At 46.0% G+C, this 23250-nt stretch overlaps 1 protein-coding gene across 1 annotated transcript in view; it reads right to left on the minus strand.

The window, feature by feature from the left end:
- LOC140397295 (probable E3 ubiquitin-protein ligase HECTD4) overlaps nucleotides 1-23250 on the minus strand; it is a 561188-nt gene that overhangs the window by 418645 nt on the left and 119293 nt on the right. Inside the window, 1 exon segment of the mRNA XM_072486148.1 lies at nucleotides 5025-5133. Coding sequence (XP_072342249.1) covers nucleotides 5025-5133 — 109 coding nt within the window.

The following is a 23250-nucleotide window of genomic DNA, read 5'->3' on the forward strand; positions in this document are numbered from 1 at the left end:
GAGGTTGTTACACCACGTCAATAGATTCTCTATCTCCCTCCTGTACTCTGACTCATTAAGTTTGAGGTCCGACCCACTACGGTCGTGTCGTCAGCAAACTTATAGATGGAGTTGGAACCAGATTTTGCCACACAGTTGTGTATATAGGGAGCAGCCTTGTGGGGCCCCGGTATTGAGGACTATCTTGGGGAGGTGTTGTAGCTTATCCTTACTGTGGTCTATGGGTCAGGAAGTTGAGGATCCAGTTGCAGATGGAGGAGCCAAATCCTAGGTTTTGGAGTTTTGATAGGAGCTTAGCTGGGATTATGGTGTTGAAGGCAAGCTGTAGTCCATGGTTAGGAGTCTGACATAGGAGTCCTTGTTGTCGAGATGCTCCAGGGATGAGTGTAGGGCCAGGGAGATGGCTTCTGCCTTGCACCGGTTGTGGCGGTATGAGAATTGCAGTGGATCAAGGCATTCAGGGAGTATGGAGTTGATGTGTCTCACAACCAACCTCTCGAAGCACTTCATAATGATAGATGTCAAGGCCACTGGATGGTAGTCATTGAGGCATGTTGCCTGGTTCTTCTTTGGCACCAGTTACTCAAAACACAAAAGAGTGGTCTCAAGGGGATGTTGGTGTAGGTTGTATGTTTGGTGGCTCCTGCCAGTCCTCTTTGTTAGGCTCTTTGCACTCAGTTTATTGGAAAATATTTTACGTGACAAGTTGTGGAAGGTCTGAGGCATTTCAAGGATGTCAAAAACTGGAAAAATAACATAATAAAAATAATCACTTATTGTCACAAGTAGGCTTCAATGACGTTACTGTGAAAGCCGCCACATTCCAGCCTCTGTTCAGGGAGGAAACACATGGAAAAAGGGAGTAAGTGAAAGGACGCCGATCGTGGTGAGGAGCTCAGCGGGAGAAAAGACGGCGGGACAGAACTCGCCGGGTGGGACAGCGACCATCAGAGTGGAAAATATGGCCGAATTAATGGCTGGGAAGTTTGAGCAGCTATTTTCAAAACACCTCGACAGGCATCGGACAGAGATGACGACCTCGCTCCAGGAGTGGGTTGGTGAACCTTTGCCCCCAAGAAAGAGGTGTTGGGGAAGATTTTGACGGCAGTGCGGGAACAAGGAGACAAGATGAAGGGGATGGAGGAGGCATGGTCTCAGAACTGTGACCAGTTCACCACGATGTGTGAGGAGCTGCGGAGGGTGGAGAGCACCCTCCCAGGTTCGATCCCCGGCTTGGTTCACTGTCTGTGCAGAGTCTGCAAGTTCTCCCCGTGACTGTTTGGGTTTCCTCTGGGTGCTCCGGTTTCCTCCCACAAGTCCCGAAAGACGTGCTGTTAGGTAATGTGGACATTCTGAATTCTCCTACAGTGGACCCGAACAGGTAGTGTGACTAAGGAATTTTCACAGTAACTTCATTGCAGTGTTAATGTAAGCCTACCTGTGACAATAATAAAGATTATTATTACTTTAAAAGGAGAAGGATCCGGTAGAGTATGGGTCATACAGGCCCATTACTCTACTGAATGTGGATGCTAAGATATTGGGAAATGTGTTGGTGTTGAGATTGGAGGAATGCCTTCCAAAGGTGGTTGGGGAGGATGAGACAGGGTTTATTAAGAGCAGGCTGCTGTCGTCAAATGTGCGGCGACTGCCGAGTATGGTGCTTTCTCGACCAGAAGGTGGGAACGGGAACTTGGAGGTGGTGATGGCATTAGATGCGGAGAAGGCATTTGACACAGTGGAGTGGGGCTATCTGCGACGTTCGAGAAATTTTGGATGGGCCCAAGTTTGAACTGGTGAAATTGCTGTACAAGGATCCAACAGCGGGTACACGAATGAACGATATGAATTCAGGGTACTTCCAACTCTTTCAGGGAACAAGGCAGGAATGCCCCATGTCCCCGCCACCCCACCCCCTTTTGTTCATGCTGGCGATGGAGCCCTTGGTCATTGCGCTGAGGGGATTGGACTTATGGAAGGAGATAGTGAGGTTGTGGTGGTGGGGTGTGAGCATAGAATGTCTCTGTACGCAGACGATCTGCTTTGTGCATCATTGACCCAAGCTCTTCGGTGAGGTATCTCGTGGGGATGCAAAGGAGATTCAAGACATTTAGGGGGTATAAACTTAATTTAGGGAAAAGCAAATATTTTGTGGTGTCTTCCCCAGGCGCAGGGGCGGGGGTGTGAGGGTTGCATTCCGGGTGGCGACAACTCATTTGAGGAATCTGGGTGTGCAGGTGGCGCAGGATTAAGCACGGCTTTGTAAGCTCAATTTTACGAGCTTGGTTGGGAGGGTGAAGGAGGACTTGTTGCGGTGGTATAGTATCCCCTCGTCGCAGGCAGGGTGGTGCAGACAGTGAAGATGAACATTCTGCTGCAATGTTTGTGTCTGTTCCAGTGTTTGCCGGTCTTTTTAACAAAGTCCTTTTTTAAGAGGGTGGATAGTCTGGTCTCGATGTTTGTGTGGGCAGGAAAGTGTGGACTAATACTAGGTGGCAAATCCGGAGTGTGCAGGGCTGGAGTAGGGAGATGGAGGGTGTGGATAGAGGTGGATTCCTGTAAGGGGTCGGGGTTGCGGAGGCTACCATTTACCCAAGGGAAGTACTCAGCGAGTCCTGTGTTGGTAGCTACGCTGAACATTTGGAGGCAATTCTCAAGTTGATGGCAGGCTCGAGGGTGATGCCGATAACAGGGGACCATGGGATTGATTCAGAGAGGATGCTTCCAGGGATGGGAGGATAGAGGGGTAAAGGATTCATTTTCGGAGGAGCATTTTGCAAGTTTGGAGGAGTTGGGGGTAAAGTTTGGGCTCCAACACGAGGAGGGCTTTAGATAGGTGCAGGTGCGGAACTTCGCAAGAAAGGTCTTCCTGAACTTCCCGGGGTGCTGTCGGTGATGGGGCTAGAGGGTGTGATTGTTACGGCGATTTACGGTAGGATCATGGAGGAGAATAGATCATAGCATTTACAGTGCTGAAGGAGGCCATTCAGCCCATCAAGTCTGCTCCGGCCCTTGGAAAGAGCTCACTTCCCAAGCCCACACCTCCACCCTATCCCCGTAATCCCGTCACCCCATTTAACCTTTTTTGGACACCAAGGGCAATTTAGCATAGCCAATCCACCTAACCCGCACATCTTTGGACTGTGGGAGGAAACCGGAGCACCCGGAGGAAACCCACGCAGACACGGGGAGAACGTGCAAACTCCCACAGACAGTGACCCAAACCGGAACCGAACCTATGACCCTGGAGCTGTGAAGCAACTGTGCTAACCACTATGCAACTGTGCTGCCCCTAGGTGTCTGTGGAAGGGATCAAGGCCAAGTGGGAGGAGGATGTGGGGATACTACTGGAGGAGGGATTATGGTGAGAGGATTAATGCCTCAACCTTGTGCGCGAGGCTGGGGCTGATTCAATTAAAGTGGCATACAGAGCGCACTTAACAAAGGCGAGAATGAGCCGGCTGTTTGACGGGGTGGAGGATAGCTGCGAATGGTTGGGGGGGGTGGGGGGGTTTCCAGCTAATCATGTTCACATGTTCTGGTCCTGCCCGAAGTTGAAGACATTTTATTCGTTGTTTTTTAGTACATGTCAGAGGTCCTACACATAGATTTGGTGCTTGGCCCCCTCGAGGGGTCAGACCTGCTGGAGTTGCACACGGGTGCAGGGGCAGCCTTCGCCGCGTTGATCGCTCGCAGGCAGATCCTGTTGAGGTGGAGGTCAGCTTCTCCCCCCTGTGCCTCAGCTTGCCTCTAATGGAATTCCTATGCATGGAGAAAGTGAAACTTGTTCTGAGAGGGGCAGATGAAAAGTTCCTCAAGAAATGGGGTGTGTTTATATTACACTTTGGGGATCTGGTTGCCGTCAAGGGGTGGGGAGGGGTGGGTTGTATTGGGCTTATTCTTTGTAAAAATGTTTAAATATTGAATATTTGAATAAAAATACTTCTTAAATTAAAGAAAATGAGTAGTCTTAAAAAATGAATTTTAAATTTATTTTCTAACCTCTCTCCACCTGAAGGCAACATGTTGTGCTGGGCATTTTCCATGTCTAAGCCCAACCACTGGTGATTCACCACCAGGCTATTCAAGCCCACACAGCAAGCTCAAATCTGTTATATATCTGCTATATTTTCCAGCAGGCATCAGTGGATAGTGACCAGGAATGCATACCCAGCTTACTTTTTCACTTTACACTTTAATGTGCTTAATGTACTAGCTCAGCGAATTTAGCAGAGGCTGGAAAATCAAACCAGTTTGTGGGAGGACACATTGAGACATTGAATAGTTCCTTTAATATCCAGAAACAATATCTTTTTTGTCAACTCAGTCAAAAAATAATTGAGTTGAGAAAATAATTATTTAGCTTTGAGAAAGTCCATTGCGAGCTCTATTGTGAGCCCAACTGATTGCATCTTAGCACAATCAGGCCTGTTCAGCAAATGCTGAATGCATATATTCATATGCAGGAGCCTGTCCTCTGCAGGCAAAAGTAGTATGTCCAGACATTGCACCTTTTGAATAAAAACAGCTTTCTAGTGCATTTGCCATGGCAATGTCACAACCTGAGACGACTTGCCAATCGATCAGCACCTTTTTTTCCTCTTACGGTATAAACTGTTGTTCCCTTTGAAATGTGGCATTCTTGTGCCTGTCCTGATGCGTGTAAGATGTGAAGCTTCAATATATTGCCTCTTTTTTCAGCAATATACAACTAAGTGATTAAATTATTAATTGTGTGAGACAAAAAAAATGTTGCAATATTCCAAATTTGAGAAATGGAGTTCTCAGCACTTACAAGCACCTGAAAAGGTTATGCTGTCGACAGTAATTTGAAAAGCAATGTGTGAACTCCCAAGATTAATTAACCAGGCAAAGCAGCCAGAACAAATCTGTTGGTTTTGTGGCTGCTCAACGAAATACAAGTGTGGTTTACCCTCAAAAGGAAAGTTAAAAATGCAAAATTTATTTCCAACTGGTTTAACTCTACGTGTACCAAATTTAAAACTGTAATTGCAGTTGATTACCGGAGAGTCCCATGGAGCCCTGATCCCAGCTTGCTGATCCCCTTGCCAACAGAGTTAGTTGAGTAAAGGTACATTCCATCTGTTGCAAGACAGCGACCTAAATCTGCATCTGAAAAACACAAAGATAGACTTGTGTAATGGTTTAATGTAGAATGGTTTATGCAATACAATGCCAGAAGATTTGTATTATATTTTAACACTCCAACAGTTTCAATTTTGAACACTTTTAAATTAGTGCTTTAATTCAGTTTGTAGGAGAATGGTATCTATGCAGCAGCACACAATATTTCTATTACTAAACTTGGCCTTCTCACACCTGCAACAGAATTATCGATCCAGATTTGTGACCAATAAAATAGGGCCGGTTTTAGTAACAACTTGCATTTGTAGATCACATTCCTTGTGTACAAGGCAACATTTTGAAGTGTTTACATTATCACGCACACAATAGTTAACATCTAACAGAAGGTGAACAGGAGTGAGTAAGCACTTCATTTGGAGTGAGTAAGCAAAGTACCATCAAAAGAAGGGGTTTAAGATACTTGAGAGCAGAGAGATGGGCTGCAAGGCAGAGGGAACAAATAAAACAAAAATCATAAAGACTAAACAAATAGTCATTGGTTATGCAAATGATGGCAGCATTAGAGACTAGTCATAAGGAAACAGAAGGTGCACACGTGGACATATGGGGCGGGATTCTCCCATTCGGCAGCAGAATGTCCACGCCGTCGCGTTTCATGATGGCGTGAATGGGCTGCTGGGAGGACAGATTCTGGCCCCTACAGGGGGCCAGCACGGCACTGGAGCGGTTCACGCCGCTTCAGCCTTCCATCCTGGCGCAGTGGCCTCCCTCAACGTGCCAGCCCCGACGCAACATGGCGTGGGAGTTCAGGGGCTGGCGCGTAAGAAAATAGGCCCGGGGAGCGAGAGGCCGGCCCGCCGATCTGTGGGCCCCGATCGCGGGCCAGGCCCCATTGGAGGCCCCCGCCCAGGGTCGGAGCCCCCCTACCCCCGCCACACAGGCCGCCCCCCGACCCTGCGCGCAGAGCTCCCGCCGGTTGCGACCAGGTGTGGACGGCACCGGCAGGACTCTGCCTTTTTAGAGCGGCCGCTCGGCCCATCCGGGCCAGAGAATCGGCAGCCCGGCCGCGTAGAGCAGCCCGTGACCGGCGCCGCGCCAAACACACCGGCACCGATTCTCCGCGTGGCATCGGGGCTGGGAGAATCCCGCCCATTGTTGGAGAAAGTAAAGTTCAGCGAATCTGTGGAGGAGTCAGAATTCAAGGTCAGAAACTTTGATGACAATTCACTGAAGCAGGTAGAGGCGTTTATAGAGGAAGCGATGCAACTGGTGGACTGTGTACAAGAAATAATGTAGTCTGTAGTGTTTCAAATTAGTTGCGACAATAATGTTAGTGCTATTGCAAAGGGACTGGAGCATAAAAGCAAAGAAGTGCTGCAATTGTACAGGGTGTTTGTTCGGCCACATTTGGAGTAGTGCATCCAGTTTTGATCTCCTTATTTGAGGAAGGATAGTGTTTGCATTGGAGGCAGTTCAGAGGAGGTTCACCAGATTGATTCCGGGGACAAACGGTTCACGTATGAAGAGAGATTAAATCGTTTGAGCTTATACTTGCTGGAGTTTAAAAGGATGAGAGAGGATATGATCAAGGTATACAAGATACTAAAAGGGAATGATAAAGTAAACGTAGGCCAAATGTTCCCGTTGTAGCGCGATCGAGAACGAGAGGTCACAGGTATAGATTGAGGGGCGGTAGATTTAGAACTGAGATGAGGAGGAACTATGTCTCGCAGCGGATTGTGAATTTGTGGAACTTGCTGCCCCAGAGTGCAGTGGAATCGGAGTCATTAAAATCGTTTCAAGGAGGTATATTTCTGATTTTAAAAGCGGATAAATGGGTTACAGTGAACAGGTAGGGAGGTGGATTTGAGACCAGGAAGAGATCAGACATGATCTGATTGAACGGCGGAGCAGGTTCGAAGGGTTGAATTGCCTACTTCTGCTTCAAATTCCTATGTTCCTAGGTTTTAACAACTACACAATAACCTAAAAATTGCTAATCCTAACAATTATGGAAGAGTCAACAATGATTCAGTTTTAGTGCAGGAGAGGAGATTAACATTATAAGAATCACGATCGGAGAAAAACAACATTTATTGAGTACACAGGAGAGACAATAGATTATATAATCAGAGAAAACTTTTTGAGGTGACAATGATTGACGAGGGAAGGGCTGTGGATGTTGTCTACATGGACTTTAGTAAAGTATTTGATAAGGTCCCTTGTGGCAGGCTGGTGCAAAAGATTAAATCACATGGGGTGAGGGGTGATCTAGCTGGATGGATTCAGAACTGGCTTGGCCATAGAAGACAGAGGATAGCAGTGGAAGGGTGTTTATCCGAATGGAGGTCTGTAACTAGTGGTGTTCCACAGGGATCAGAACTGAGACCTCTACTCTTTGTAATATATGTAAATGATTTGGAAGAAAACGTAGTGAGTCTGATTAGCAAGTTTGCGGATGATACTAAGATTGCAGGAGTTGCGGATAGTGATGAAGATTGTCAAAGAATACAACAGGATAATTCCGTAGGGATCAGTGCTGGGACCTCTGATGTTGTGCGCCTTGGAAGGAAACGTAGTGGGTCTGATTAGCAAGTTTGCGGATGATACTAAGATTGCAGGAGTTGCGGATCGTGATGAAGATTGTCAGAGAATACTACAGGATATAGACAGGCTGCAAAATTGGGTAGATGGAATTTAACCCGGACAAATGAGAGGTGATAAATTTTGGTAGATCCAATTCAGGTGGGAGCTATAAAATAAATGGCAGAACCATCAAGAGCATAGAGACACAGATCTGGGCGTGCAGGCCCACAGATCCTTAAAAGTGACAGCTCAGGTGGAAATGGTGGTAAAGAAAGCACATGGCATGCTTGCCTTCTTAGGACAGGGTATCGAGTATAAAAGCGCGAACATTCTGTTACAGTTATATAGAACGTTGGGTAGGCCACATTTGGAATACTGGAGGCTTTGAAGAAAGTACAGAAAAGGTTTACCACAATGTTGTTCTCCCTAGAGAGACGGAGGCTGAGAGGCGACCAGGTAGAAGTTTATAAAATTATGAGGGGTATAGATAGGGTGAACAGTTGGAGGCTTTTTCCAGGCTGGAAATGACAATTACAAGAGGGCACAAGTTCAAAGTGAGGGGGGAAAGGTTCAGTGGAGATGTGCGGGGGAAGTTTTTTTTTTATACAGAGGGTGGTGGTGGCCTGGAATGCACTGCCAAGTGAGGTGGTTGAGGCAGATACGTTAGCGACCTTTAAGACTTATCTCGATAGGCACATGAACAGACGGGGTCTAGAAGGATACAAGTGGTTGGTTTAGATAGGGCACGGGATCGGCGCAGGCTTGGAGGGCCGAGGGGTCTGTTCCTGTGCTGTATTGTTCTTTGTTTCTTGTTTGCTTGTTTCTTTGAAACACTGACAATCAGAAAGGCAGATTGTTCCCTGATAACTGGATAAGCATATTCTGCTACATTGCAAGTCCAGCCAAATGAACACGAGTATAGCTTTGATCCCCAACTGCAGTCAGCTGACTTCAACACCAACAGGAGCAATACAATGGGCCTCAGCACCCAAGTTCAATGGACGATTGAAGGAAAAAAAGGGACAGCAGAGAAACAAGGAAGAGAGTAACAGAGGGGAGAGAAGAGCAGGGACCACTAGATTTTTAATCCCCGACCTCCTATTCTAAGTGGGAGAGGATAAACAGTGAGGACATTTGGAGTGATCCTGCTGTCTATTTAGACAAACCACAAACATCAATCATGGAATCCCTACAGTGCAGGAGGAGGCCATTCGAGTCGACACCAATCCTCTGAAAGGGCACCCTACCCAGACCCATTCCCCTACCGTATCCCCATAACTCCACCTTACCTTTGGACACAAAGGGGCAATTTGGCACGGCTGATCTACCTCACCTGCACATCTTTGGACTATGGGAGGAAACCAGAGCACCCGGAGGAAACCCACGCAGACACGAGGAGAATGTGCAGATATCTAATCTTTATATAGATAGGAGCTTTTGCATTTCACAACATTAGCTGCAGGTTCACAAGAACTCCAGCTAAGGAGAACAATGACCAATGACAGCACTTTAACCAAGATCTGCCAACATAGACACCAGCTCACTCAGAGAATGAACATAAAGCCATGACCTCCTTTTGCTGTAATCCATGTTACATCATGAAGTGACTTCATTCATCAGGCGTTGGGGAAGTAGAGATGCTTTTCTCTGTGCAACTGTTATGGTTTTTAATACCCAAAAATATGATAGATTGCAATACATGCACAAGATATTTTGGATAGACGCAGCTCGAGGAAAGCGGTGTTGTAGCTAATTATAGAAATGCACTAGCGAGGGAGAAAAATGGATCATTTACGTATTTTTACCACCTGCCAACATCAACTACTTGGTCATAAGCCAATGAATCTTAACCTCAAAGGGGCATCCTTATTCTATTAGCGAGCTGTTAGCAAGAAAATAACATATATATTAATAAAAAGATGTTCTAGGTTAAAAGCAGCACATGGGGAGTGGAAAACCGGTAGGCAAAGGGTTAAATTGTTGGATCAGCCAGAAACCTTAAGAAAACCTGCACTTGGGATAATTTAATCATTTTACAGGACAGGGAACCCACTTCACAAGACTATGGCCCAAGCTTGTCGGCAGGGGATTCATTGTTCTACCCAGAGAAGGGAATACAAACCCATTAACGCCTCACCAAGGACTAACGGCATTATTTCAGGTTAAGGGGAACATTCTGAACATGATCTGGTAACTTGTAAAAACCCATTGTATGAGTAAATCAGTTTCCCCAAAAAGGGGCTCAGGAAACATCTCTACTGATCAGAACAAAGAACAAAGAAAAGAACAGCACAGGAACAGGCCCTTCGGCCCTCCAAGCCCGTGCCGACCATGCTGCCCGACTAAACTACAATCTTCTACACTTCCTGGGTCCGTATCTCTCTATTCCCATCCTATTCATGTATTTGTCAAGATGCTCCTTAAATGTCACTATCGTCCCTGCTTCCACCACCTCCTCCGGTAGCGAGTTCCAGGCACCCACTATCCTCTGTGTAAAAAAAACTTGCCTCGTACATCTACTCTAAACCTTGCCCCTTAAACCTATGCCCCCTTGTAATTGACCCTTCTACCCTGGGGAAAAGCCTCTGACTATCCACTCTGTCTATGCCCCTCATAATTTTGTAGACCTCTATCAGGTCGCCCCTCAACCTCCGTCGTTCCAGTGAGAACAAACCGAGTTTATTCAACCTCTCCTCATAGCCAATGCCCTCCATAACCAGGCAACATCCTGGCAAATCTCTTCTGCACCCTCTCTAAAGCCTCCACATCCTTCTGGTAGTGTGGCGACCAGAATTGAACACTATACTCCAAGTGTGGCCAACTAAGGTTCTATATAGCTGCAACATGACTTGCCAATTCTTATACTCAATGCCCCGGCCAATGAAGGCAAGCATGCCGTATGCCTTCTTGACTACCTTCTCCACCTGTGTTGCCCCTTTCAGTGACCTGTGGACCTGAACACGTAGATCTCTCTGACTTTCAACACTCTTGAGGGTTCTACCATTCACTGTATATTCCTTACCTGCATTAGACCTTCCAAAATGCATTACCTCACATTTGTCCTGATTAAACTCCATCTGCCATCTCTCCGCCCAAGTCTCCAAACGACCTAAATCCTGCTGTATCCTCTGACAGTCCTCATCGCTATCCGCAATTCCACCAACCTTTGTGTCGTCTGCAAACTTACTAATCAGACCAGTTAATTTTCCTCCAAATCATTTATATATACCACAAACAGCAAAGGTCCCAGCACTGATCCCTGCGGAACACCACTAGTATCAGCCCTCCAATTAGAAAAGCATCCTTCCATTGCTACTCTCTGCCTTCTATGACCGAGGCAGTTCTGTATCCACCTTGCCAGCTCACCCCTGATCCCGTGCGACTTCATCTTTTGTACTAGTCTACCATGAGAAACCTTGTCAAAGGCCTTATTGAAGTCCATATAGACAACATCCACTGCCCTACCTGCATCAATCATCTTTGTGACCTCTTCGAAAAACTCTGAAGTTAGTGAGACATGACCTCCCCTTCACAAACCATGCTACCTCTCACTAATACATCCATTTGCTTCCAAATGGGAGTAGATCCTGTCTCGAAGAATTCTCTCCAGTAATTTCCCTACCACTGAAGTAAGGCTCACCGGCCTGTAGTTCCCTGGATTATCCTTGCTACATTTCTTAAACAGAGGAACAACATTGGCTATTCTCCAGTCCTCCGGGACATCACCTGAAGACAGTGAGGATCCAAAGATTTCTGTCAAGGCCTCAGCAATTTCCTTTCTAGCCTCCTTCAGTATTCTGGGGTAGATCCCATCAGGCCCTGGGGACTTATCTACCGTAATATTTTTTAAGACACCCAACACCTCGTCTTTTTCGATCTCAATGTGACCCAGGCTATCTACACACCCTTCTCCAGACTCAACATCTACCAATTCCTTCTCTTTGGTGAATACTGATGCAAAGTATTCATTTAGTACCTCGCCCATTTCCTCTGGCTCCACACATAGATTCCCTTGCCTATCCTTCAGTGGGCCAACCCTTTCCCTGTCTACCCTCTTGCTTTTTATGTACATGTAAAAAGCCTTGGGATTTTCCTTAACCCTATTTGCCAATGACTTTTCGTGACCCCTTCTAGCCCTCCTGACTCCTTGCTTAAGTTCCTTCCTACTTTCCTTATATTCCACACAGGCTTCGTCTGTTCCCAGCCTTTTAGCCCTGACAAATGCCTCCTTTTTCATTTTGACGAGGTTAGAATATCTCTCGTTATCCAAGGTTCCTGAAAATTGCCGTATTTATCCTTGTTCCTCACAGGAACATGCCAGTCCTGAATTCCTTTCAACTGACAGTTGAAAGCCTCCCACATGTCAGATGTTGATTTACCCTCAAACATCCGCCCCCAATCTAGGTTCTTCAGTTCCCGCCTAATATTGTTGTAATTAGCCTTCCCCAAATTTAGCACAGTCACCCTAGGGCCACTCTTATCCTTGTCCACCAGCACTTTAAAACTTACTGAATTGTGGTCACTTCCTGAAATGCTCCACGACTGAAACTTCTACCACCTGGCCGGGCTCATTCCCCAATGCCAGGTCCAGTACAGCCCCATACCTAGTTGGACTGTCTACATATTGTTTTAAGAAGCCCTCTGGATGCTCCTTACAAACTCTGCCCCGTCTGAGCCCCTGGTACTAAGTGAGTCCCAGTCAATATTGGGGAAGTTGAAGTCTCCCATCACAACAACCCTGTTGTTTTTACTCTTTTCCAAAATCTGTCTACCTATCTGCTCCTCTATCTCCCGCTGGCTGTTGGGAGGCCTGTAGTAAACCCCCAACATTGTGACTGCACCCTTCTTATTCCTGATCTCTACCCATATAGCCTCACTGCCCTCTGAAGTGTCCTCCCGTAGTAGAGCTGTGATATTCTCCCTTACCAGTAGCACAACTCCGCCACCCCTTTGACATCCCCCTCTATCCCACCTGAAACATCTAAATCCTGGAACATTTAGCTGCCAATCATGCCCTTCCCGCAACCAGGTCTCTGTAATGGCAACAACCTCATAGTTCCAAGTACTAATCCAAGCTCTAGGTTCATCTGCCTTACCTGTAATACTTCTTGCATTAAAACGTATGAACTTCAGGCCACCAGACCCGCTGTGTTCAGCAACTTCACCCTGTCTGCTCTGCCTCAGAGCCATACTGTCCCTATTCCCTAGTTCTCCCTCAATGCTCTCACCTTCTGACCTATTGCTCCCATGCCCACCCCCCTGCCATACTAGGTTAAACCCTCCCATGTGACACTAGCAAACCTCGCAGCCAGGTTATTTATGCCTCTCCAGTTTAGATGCAACCCGTCCTTCTTATAAAGTTACACCTGCCCCGGAAGAGCTCCCAGTGGTCCAGATAACGGAAACCCTCCCTCCTACACCAGCTGTTTAGCCACGTGTTTAGCTGCTCTATCTTCCTATTTCTAGCCTCACTGGCACGTGGCACAGGGAGTAATCCCGAGATTACAACCCTAGAGGTCCTGTCTTTTAACTTTCTGCCTAGCTCCCTGAACTCCTGCTGCAGGACCTCATGCCCCTTCCTGCCTATGTCGTTAGTACCAATATTTACAATGACCTCTGCCTGTTTGCCCTCCCCCTTCGGGATGCCCTCTACCCGTTTGGAGACATCCTGGACCCTGGCACCAGGGAGGCAACATACCATCCTGGAGTCTCTTTCACGTCCACAGAAGTGCCTATCTGTGCCCCTGACTATAGAGCCCCCTATGACTATTGCTCTTCTGCGCTTTGACCCTCCCTTCTGAACATCAGAGCCAGCCGTGGTGCCACTGCTCTCGCTGCTGCTGTTTTCCCCTGATTGGATACTGTCGGGGGGGATAGCCTAAGGGGTATACCTGTTCGAGAGGGGGACAACCACAGGGGATTCCTGCACTGACTGCCTGCCCTTTCTGGTGGTCACCCATTTCTCTGCCTGCACCTTGGGTGTGACCACATTTATATAACTGCTATCTATGACGCTTTCCGCCACCTGCATGCTCCTAAGTGCATCCAACTGCTGCTCCAACCGAACCATGAGGTCTGTGAGGAGCTCCAGTTGGGTGCATTTTCTGCAGATTATGCCATCCGGGACGGTGGAAGCCTCCCGGACCTGCCACATCTCACAGTCAGAGCACTACACCCCTCTAACTGACATTGCGTCAATTAATTAGTAAATTAAATGTAAATTTTTTTTTAAAAAGTTACTGTTAACTATCTGTTTCCTACCACTAGATTTCTACTATAAATGTGAAAGCTAAATACAGTACTCTCCGATCTCTGGCTTAGATACCCCTCTAAAGGTAATCATGTTTAATTAGTTCACCAATGCTTAATTTTTTAATTTAGTGTACATTCCCAACCAGCCAATCAGGTCACAGCTTTTCTGTGATGTCACTTCAGTCGTCGTTCCCCCCCCCAACACACAATATGAAAAAGTAATAAAAGTAAAAATGAGTAAAAATCACTTACTTACCTTCTGAGGGTCTCAGGTGCTCTCAGGTTCTCTCCTTGCTGATGAAAAGTTACAGGGCCAGAAGAAAGAGAGAGAACAAAACAGTAGGGAAAAAGGACCTGCTCCCACTCTGCACCGAATTACCTCACTGCATCAAATTACCAACTTACAAATTCCCCACTCTGGGCGTGTCTCACTCAGGCTGTGTCTCTTTGACCTGTGCAATGCTTACTCCAGATTGCATTGTATGAAATTGATCAATGACGTCAATGTTTATCTGTAACTGTGAACGAACTTAAAATATGTATGCATGAAATCCTTGTAAAAAATCAGAACAGACTCTTGTCAGCTGAAGGCAGCAGCAGCTTCTGGTTCTCCTGTTGTACATACAGCCATTTTCAAATGAACAAAGGTTTTACCAATACCACGCGGTTGCAAACGGACTCTGAGCATTTCTTCCCTCCAACAGTACCAAATTCAATTGTCAAAATTATTTCTCTGTCAAAGGATAACAGCCAATAATAGTGCTACAGGTATCTAAAAAGAAAAAAAGTGTCCGTAGAGTGAGTGTTGATCCTCTAGAGAAATAATGGGGAGATAATAGTGGATACTAAAGATATAGTGGGTGAAATTAACCAATATTTTACTTCTGTCTTCATTATAGAAGATACAAAAAACATCCAGCAATAGCTGTAAATCAGGTGGTGGAAAGGATAGGGGAACTTAGTAAAATCGCAATCACTCGGGAAGCAGTACTGAGCAAAGAGAGCTATGGGATAACAAGGCTCCGGGTCCTGATGCACTTCATCCTGGGTTCTTAAAGGAGGTGGCTAGTGAAGTACCAAATCTGCTGGTGCTAATTTTCAAAACTTAACGCGATTCTGGAAAGTTTCCATCTGACTGCAAGGTAGCAAGTACAGCCCCTCGTTTAAGAAAGAAGGGCGGCAGAAAACAGGAACCTACAGGCCAGTTAAATTGACATCTGTCATGAGGAAGTTCATAGAATTTACAGTGCAGAAGGGGGCCAATTGGCCCATCTGGTCTGCACTGGCCCTTGGAAAGGGCACTCTACTTAAGCCCACGCCTCCACCCTAACCCGTAACCCAGTAACACCGCCTAACCTTATAGACACTAAGGGGCAATTTAGTATGACCAATCCACCTAACCCGCACATCTTTGGATGGTGGGAGGAAACCGGAGCACCCAGAGGAAACCTACGCAGACACCGGGGGAAAGTGCAAACTCCACACAGTCACCCGAGGTGGGAATTGAACCCGGGTCCCTGGAGCTGTGAGGCAGCAGTGCTAACCACTGTGCCAAATCAACCATTCTGATGGCATAGGGGCTAATGTTTTATCCTGGACAGGGGATTGGCTGGCTAGCAGAAAACAGAGTAAGAATAAAGGGGTATTTTTCTGATCAGCAGTACGTGACGAGTGGAGAACTGCAGAGGTCTGTGCTGGGGCTTCAACATTTTACAAATTACATCAGCAACTTAGATGAGAGGAGCAAAGACATAGTAGCTAAATTCGTAGACAATTCAAAGACAAGTAGGAAATTACGTTGTGTAGAGGACATAAAGAGGTTTGCAGACAGTTATAGATTGGTTGAGTGAGTGGGCAGAAATTTGAAGCGGGAATACAATGTGGGAAAATGTGAAGCTTTTACTCTGGCCGGAGTAATAAAAAAAAGCACAGCATCACTTAAACAGAGAACTACAGAATTTAGGGATGCAGAGGGATCTGGGTGTTTTCCAAGTCAGCATGAAGGTATGGCATGCAATCAAGAAGGCTAATGGAATGCTACCCTTTATTGCGTGAGAAATTGAACAAGAAAAAAAGAATGCCACGACAGTTATACAGGACATTGGCGAGACCACATCGCAAATACTATGTGCAGTGTTGGTCGCCTTTTTTAAGGAAGGATGTAAATGTGATGGAGCTGGTTCAGAGGAGGGTTACTAGATTAATGGTTGTAATGAGCAGGGTGTCTTATGAGCATAGGTTGGACATGCTGTGCTGGGCTTATTTCCACTGGAGTTTAGAAGAATGAAGGGTGATTTGATAAGATCCTGAATGGCTTTGGTAAGATGGCCGTGGAAAGGATGTTTCCTCTTGTCGGTGAGTACAGAACTAGGGGGCACAGTTTTAAAATGAAGGGTCACCTTTTTAAGACCAAGATGAGGAGAATTTCTTTCTCTGAAGGCTGAAACACTTTGAAACTTTATCCCAGGAGGCAGCTGGAGCAGGGTCACTGAACATTTTTAAGGAAGTGGTAGATTGATTCCCTTGCTTCACAAGAATCAACGCTTATCCAGATAGATGGGAATGTAGAATTCGAAACACAAATAGTTCAGTCATTATCTGTTAAATGGCAGAGCAGGTTGAAGAGGTTGAATGGCCTATAATCCATAATTTAATGTCAATTTTCTGCTGTGGACTCACTCCCAGTAGCATATATTCCCAATTACTCTTGAGAATGTAATGGCGAGCTCCCTCCTTGAACTGTGCAGTCCTTATGATGTGGGTAGTTAGTTGGGAAGTTGAAGGTTTTGACCCAGCATTAGGGAAGGAATGTGCTCGACAGGAGGACAGTCAATTTAAACAACACAAATTTCTCCTCCCACCACCAGTCCTTACAAAGGGGTTCTAATTTGTTTACCTCCAGTAATAACCCTACGCAAGGTTGAGATAGCATGAACTCAAAGGATTCATTTATTTGTACACACAAAACGCAGGTGGAGGGAGCGCAACATATCCAAATTTGCATTCGTACAGCAACAGCGAGATAGCAAAGGAGGTTTTACAGTGCAGAGATCAGAGAGAAAGTAACTATTCATTCGCATGAAATTCCAATTAGGTATTTCTTCACAGGCTGAAAGCAATGCTGCATAATTAGTTTTTCCAGTGGTGTTGACTTTATACAGTAAGATAGGCACGCAGAGATGAATCAGTCGTCTAAGTGATGGTACAGAATTTCCAGCAGTCGTAGTGCGGATCGAGCTAGGAGCCCAGAGCTCCTGGTCTGTAAGGATGCTAGCCAGATGATAAAAAAGACCGAGACATCAAAGTTCAGCAAGGTAATATTACTGGCTTCACAAGCCAGAAGCCTAGGTCACATGACTCCCACCTCTCTCCACATGTATGCCTCAGCTGGGTCCCCAAAATTGTTATATGTCTCAACCCTGAAGGATTGAAAAGAAGGTTGCAGAGCCCTTTGTCTTAGCAGAGGGGCAGACTGGTTATGTTAGGAAAACAAAGGTAGTCTTAAGGGATTTATATTGGTAAACATTAGAACGGTATAGTTTTAAGTGAGTTTAATTTAATGTTATTGTGGCTGGAGGGCTAAAACCCACAGTTAGAGTCATGCTGGATAAAGATGTTTGTATGTGTGGGGGTTGATTAAGTTCCAACTGTGTTTCTATTATGCTCAGAGAGGGCTACAGCATGAATAAATAGGCCAGTGAAGGCATTCAGCCATTGCTTAGCAACTGGGACTTTGTACAGTTGAGCTCCTGGGGCTGGAGCATCCCTACCCGATGATCTGAACAAGTTCTATGTCTGCTTTGAGCAGTCAGCCAATGCATCAGTGCCACCCGCCCCAACAGCCCTGGATACACCTGGACCACTATGCATCAGAGCAGCCTTCTTGAAAGTGAATCCGCGGAAAGCGACTGACCCCAACGGAGTCCCTGGGCGAGCACTCAGAGCCTGCGCAGACCAGCTGGCGAGTGTATTCGCAGATAACTTCACCACCTCACTCCTCTGCTCTCAGGTCCCCACCTCCTTCAAGGAGGCCGCCATAATATCAGTCCCAAAGAACAAGGTAGCCTGCCTCAACGCCTACCGATCGGTGGCCCGGATGTCTGTTATCATGAAATGCTTCGAGCGGCTATTCATGAGCCGGATCACTGCCAGCCTCCCAGACGGTCTCGCTCCACTGCAGTTTGCCCATCACCGCAACCGGTCCACAGCAGGCGCTATCTCACTGGCTCTGCAATCACACTCGAACACCTCGACAACAAGGACACCTATGTAAGACTGCTGTTCATAGAATACAGCTCCGCCTTCAACACCATTATCCCAACAAGACCATTAATCAAATTCCGCAATCTTGGATTTTACCCCTCCCTGTGCAGCTGGATCCTCGACTTCCTCACCAACAGACTGCAATCTGTCAGGATAGGCAACAGCACCTCCTCCATAATAGTCCTCAACACCGGAGCCCCGCAAGGACGTGAGCTTATTCCTCGACTGTACTCCCTATACACCCATGACTGTGGGACAAAATTTAACTCCAACTCGATCTGTAAATTTGCGGATGATACGACTGTATCACATCACAAACAACGACGAATCAGACTACAGGAGGGAGATAAATCACTTGGTTGCATGGTGCACAGAAAACAACCTCTCTCTAAATGCTGGAAAGACCAAGGAACTGATCATCGACTTCAAGATGCGCAGCATGACACACTCCCGTCTGCATCAACGGCCCCGAAGTGGAGATGGTCAATAGCTTTAAGTTCCTGGGGGTCACCATCACCAACAAATTTGGCATGTCTGTATCCACTCTCTCAAACATCTACAGATGTGCGATAGAACATAAAACATAACAGCGCAGTACAGGCCCTTCGGCCCTCGATGTTGCGCCAACCTGTGAAACCACTCTAAAGCCCATCTACGCTATTCCCTTATCGTCCATATGTCTATCCAATGACCATTTGATAGAACATAGAACAACATAGAACACTGATAGAGAACATCCTATCCGGCTGCATCACAGCCTGGTATGGCAACTGCTCGGTCCAAGATCACAAGAAACTGCAGACTGTGGTGAACTCAGCCCAACGCATCACACAAACTTGCCACCCCCACATGGATTCTGTATACACCTCTCGCTGCCTCAGGAAGGCAGACAGCATTATCAGAGACCCCTCCCACCCAGGCATTGCCTTCTTCCAGACCCTTCCATCAGGCAGTAGGTACAGAAGTCTGGACTCGCGCATCCAGACATAGGAACAGCTTCTTCCCCACAGCTACAAGACTCCTCAACGATTCCCCCTCGGACTGATCTGTTTCCTGTAAGAACACTATTCACAACGCCCTATGCTGCGCTTGCTCATGTATTTGCTTTGTTTGCCTTGTTCCGCACTGTAACCAATCACTGTTTTGTCGATGTACCATTTGTCAATGGTCCCTATTGATTATTCTTGTCTCTACTATGTACGTCCTGTGTATGTTCCTCGGCCGCAGAAAAATACCTTTCACTGTATTTCGGTACATGTGACAATAAATCAAATCAAATCAAACAGAGAAGCTTTTAAGTTTTGGTTTAGCTAATTTGATTGCAGTTGGCCATAGGTAGTGAGAGAGAAAGCAACTTTGTGGGCAGCATGGTAGCACAGTGGTTAGCACTGTTGCTTCACAGCACCAGGGACCCAGGTTCAATTCCCGGCTTGGGTCGCTGTCTGTGCAGAGTCTGCACGTTCTCCCCATGTCTGTGCAGGCTTCCTCCCGGTGCTCCAGTTTCCTCCCACAAGTTCCGAAAGACGTGCTTGTTAGGTGAATTGGGCATTCTGAATTCTCCCTCTGCGTACCCGGACAGGCGCCTGAGTGTGGCGACCAGAGGCTTTTCACAGTAACTTCATCAGTGTTAATGTCAGCCTACTTGTGACACTAATAAAGATTATCACTAATAACTCTCACAGCTGTACTAGAAGCAGTTGGATTAGCAATCTATAGGGAGGACAACTTTGTTTTGCCAAAAGAAAAGTCATACCTTGGTGTAATGGTTAAGTAAACAAGCTCAAAGATCTGAAGAACAGGAAGTTAAGGAAATTAGAGAAATGAAGAGAAGTCGGAGGTTAAAGGAACTAGAAGAGAGTACTGTTGAGTAAAGACAGACAGAGCTGAGAAGGCAGCTGAGACGCCAGAAAGATATCTGAAGGGATTTTCAGTTTTGAGAGATATTTTACTACAGCCTGTGAAACAGGTATTGAAATAACTAAGGAAATCGGGGTCTGGATCTCAGGAGTTTGTGTAAAGGCACTCAAGACTAAGGAAACCTCAAAGGCGTTGGTGTAAAATCCTGGACTCGATTCGTTGTTAAAAGTGGAGCTGAAGCTTTGTTGAAAAGCGCCATTTGGAAAACCTGGTCTGGATTTGGGAATGCTTAATTGTGAGGGAAGATTTTAAAGTGTGTTTTTGGGAGTCGAGTTTGGAAACTCTCACATGACAATCATTTGGGGAGATTCTGAGGAGGCATCCCCAAACAGTCACTTAGGTTTCAGAGTGGAGAGTGCACTGGCCCACAGTCCTTCTGTGTGCTTAAATGAGACTGTGTTAATAAGATCATTGTAGATTAAGATTTATTTTGTAATCAGTGTTAATTCTAAAGTGAAGGCGTGTTGTACCATAATTCAATTTTTTCATGTTTAACAAAAAAAAATGTCTTGTTGTTAAAACGAATTAGTGGTCCTGTGACTCCTCATTAAAAAAATGTATGGTCTTAAGCAAGGGTTCCATTCTGGGATCATTCCATCCAGTTATATCAACTGGGATCGTAACAGTTATAAAATGGAGTTATAAAATAAAGTGGCACTTCAGGGATCCAGGTAGCTTCTTTTGTTTGTGGGGGTTACACACGGACATAAAATGGCTAATTCTAGGTCTTTGACCAGTTTGAAACTTGTGGATATAACAAGGAGCAAATTTCTGAATATATTTTATGAAGGAAATATATCGGGTGAGGACTTGGTCCCTCACAAATGGCAATGCAGTTTCAAGTCATGATGGTGAGAGACTTGGGAGGGCAGGTAGTGGTGCTCCCATTTAATAGCAGCCCTTGACCTTCTTGGGGTAGAGTTTGCAAGTTTTGAAGGTGCTGTGGAAGGAAACCTGGCCAGTTGCTGCAAGGTTTGTATTACTTTGTAGATGATACACACTGCTTGTCACCATGTTGCAGTGAAGGGAGTGAATGTTTAAGGTACTGGATAGCTGCCAGTCCAGCAAGTTGCTTTGTTCAGATGGTGTCAAGATTTTTAAATGTTGTTGGAGCTGCACACATTCAGGCAAATGGGAATTATTCTATGACACGCCTAACTTGTGCTTTGCAGGCAGTGGACAGGCTTTGGGGGTTACTCAATGTTGAATTCATAGTCTCTGACCTGCTCTTGGAGAAGCAGTATTTTTGTGGCCCTTCCTGTTTAGTTTCTGGTCATGGTGAACCCTCAGGATGTTGGTGGGGAATTCTGCGACAGTAATACCACAGATCAAGTAAATATGGTTATTGTGATAATTTGACCACAAAAAAGGTAATTGAAACACACTGAAAGGTTGGTCATGAGACACATCAACTCTATGCTCCCAGAATGCCGAGATTCACTGCAATTCGTATACCGCCACAACCAGTTCACAGCAGACTCCATCTCCCTGGCCCTCCACTCATCCCTGGAGCATCTCGACAACAAGGACTCCTATGTCAGACTCCTATTCATTGACTACAGCTCCGCCTTCCATAATCCCAGCCAAACTCATTTCAAACTCCAAAATTTAGGACTTTACTCCTCCCTAGGCAACTGGATACTCTACTTCCTGACCCATAGACCACAATCAGTAAGGATAAACAACACTATAGTCCTCTACACTTGTGAGAAATAAAAGGATGATCAGGGTGAGAGTAGGGCCGATCAGGGATAGTGGAGGAAACTTGTGCCTAGAGTCTGAAGAGATAGTGGAGGCCCTAAATGAATACTTTGCTTTAGTATTCACTAGAGAGAGGGACCTTGTTGCCCATGAGAACAATGTGAACCAGGTTAATAGACTCAAACAGGTTGATATTAAGGAGGAGGATGTGCTGGAAATTTTGAAAAGCATCAGGATAGATAAGTCCCCTGGGCCTGACAGGATACACCCAAGGTTACTACGGGAAGCGAGGGAGGAGTTGCTGCACCGTTGGCGATGATCTTTGCATCCTCACTCTCCACTGGAGTAGTACCGGATGTTTGAAAGGAGGCGAATGTTATTCCCCTATTCAAGAAAGGGAATAGGGAAATCCCTGGGAATTACAGACCCATCAATTTTATGTCTGTGGTGAGCAAAACATTGGAAAGGATTCTGAGAGATAGGATTTATGATTATTTAGAAAAACAGTTTGATTAAAGATGGTCAGCATGGCTTTGTGAGGGGCAGGTCATGCCTCACAAGCCTCATTGAATTCTTTGACACCTTGATGAAGGTCGGGCAGTGGAAGTGGTATATATGGATTTCAGTAAGACATTTGATAAGGTTCCCCATGGTAGGCTCATTCAGAAAGTTAGGGGGCATGGGATACAGGGAAATTTGGCTGTCTGGATACAGAATTGGCTGGTCGAAAGAAGACAGCGAGTGGTACTGGATGGAAAGTATTCCGCCTGGAGGTCGGTGACCAGTGGTGTCCGCAAGGATCTGTTCTGGGACCTCTACTCTTTGTGGTTTTTATAAATGACTTGGATGAGGAAGTGGAAGGGTGGGTTAGTAAGTTTGCCGATGACACAAAGGTTGGAGGAGTTGTAGATAGTGTTGAGGGTTGTTGCAGGTTACAACAGGACATTGACAGGATGCAGAGCTGGGCTGAGAAGTGGCAGATGGAGTTCAACCTAGATAAATGTGAAGTGATTCATTTTGGAAGGTCGAATTTGAATGCTGAATACAGGGTTAAAGGCAGAATTCTTGGAAGTGTGGAGAAACAAAGGGATCTTGGGGTCCACGTACATAGATCCCTCAAAGTTGCCACCTAGGTTGATCGGGTTGTTAAGAAGGCGTACGGTGTGTTGGCTTTCATTATCAGGGGGATTGAGTGTAAGAGCCATGAGGTTTTGCTGCAGCTTTATAAAACTAGTTAGATCACACTTGGAATATTATGTCCAGTTCTGGTCGCCTCATTATAGGAAGGAGGTGGATGCTTTGGAGAGGGTATAGAGGAGATTTACCAGGATGCTGCCTGGAGTGGAGGGCATGTCTTATGAAGAAAGGTTGAGGGAGCTAGGGCCTTTCTCACTGGAGCGAAGAAGACAGAGAGGTGACTTGATA

The sequence above is a fragment of the Scyliorhinus torazame genome, chromosome 1 (assembly GCF_047496885.1).
Source record: "Scyliorhinus torazame isolate Kashiwa2021f chromosome 1, sScyTor2.1, whole genome shotgun sequence".
Classification (NCBI taxonomy): Eukaryota; Metazoa; Chordata; class Chondrichthyes; order Carcharhiniformes; family Scyliorhinidae; genus Scyliorhinus; species Scyliorhinus torazame.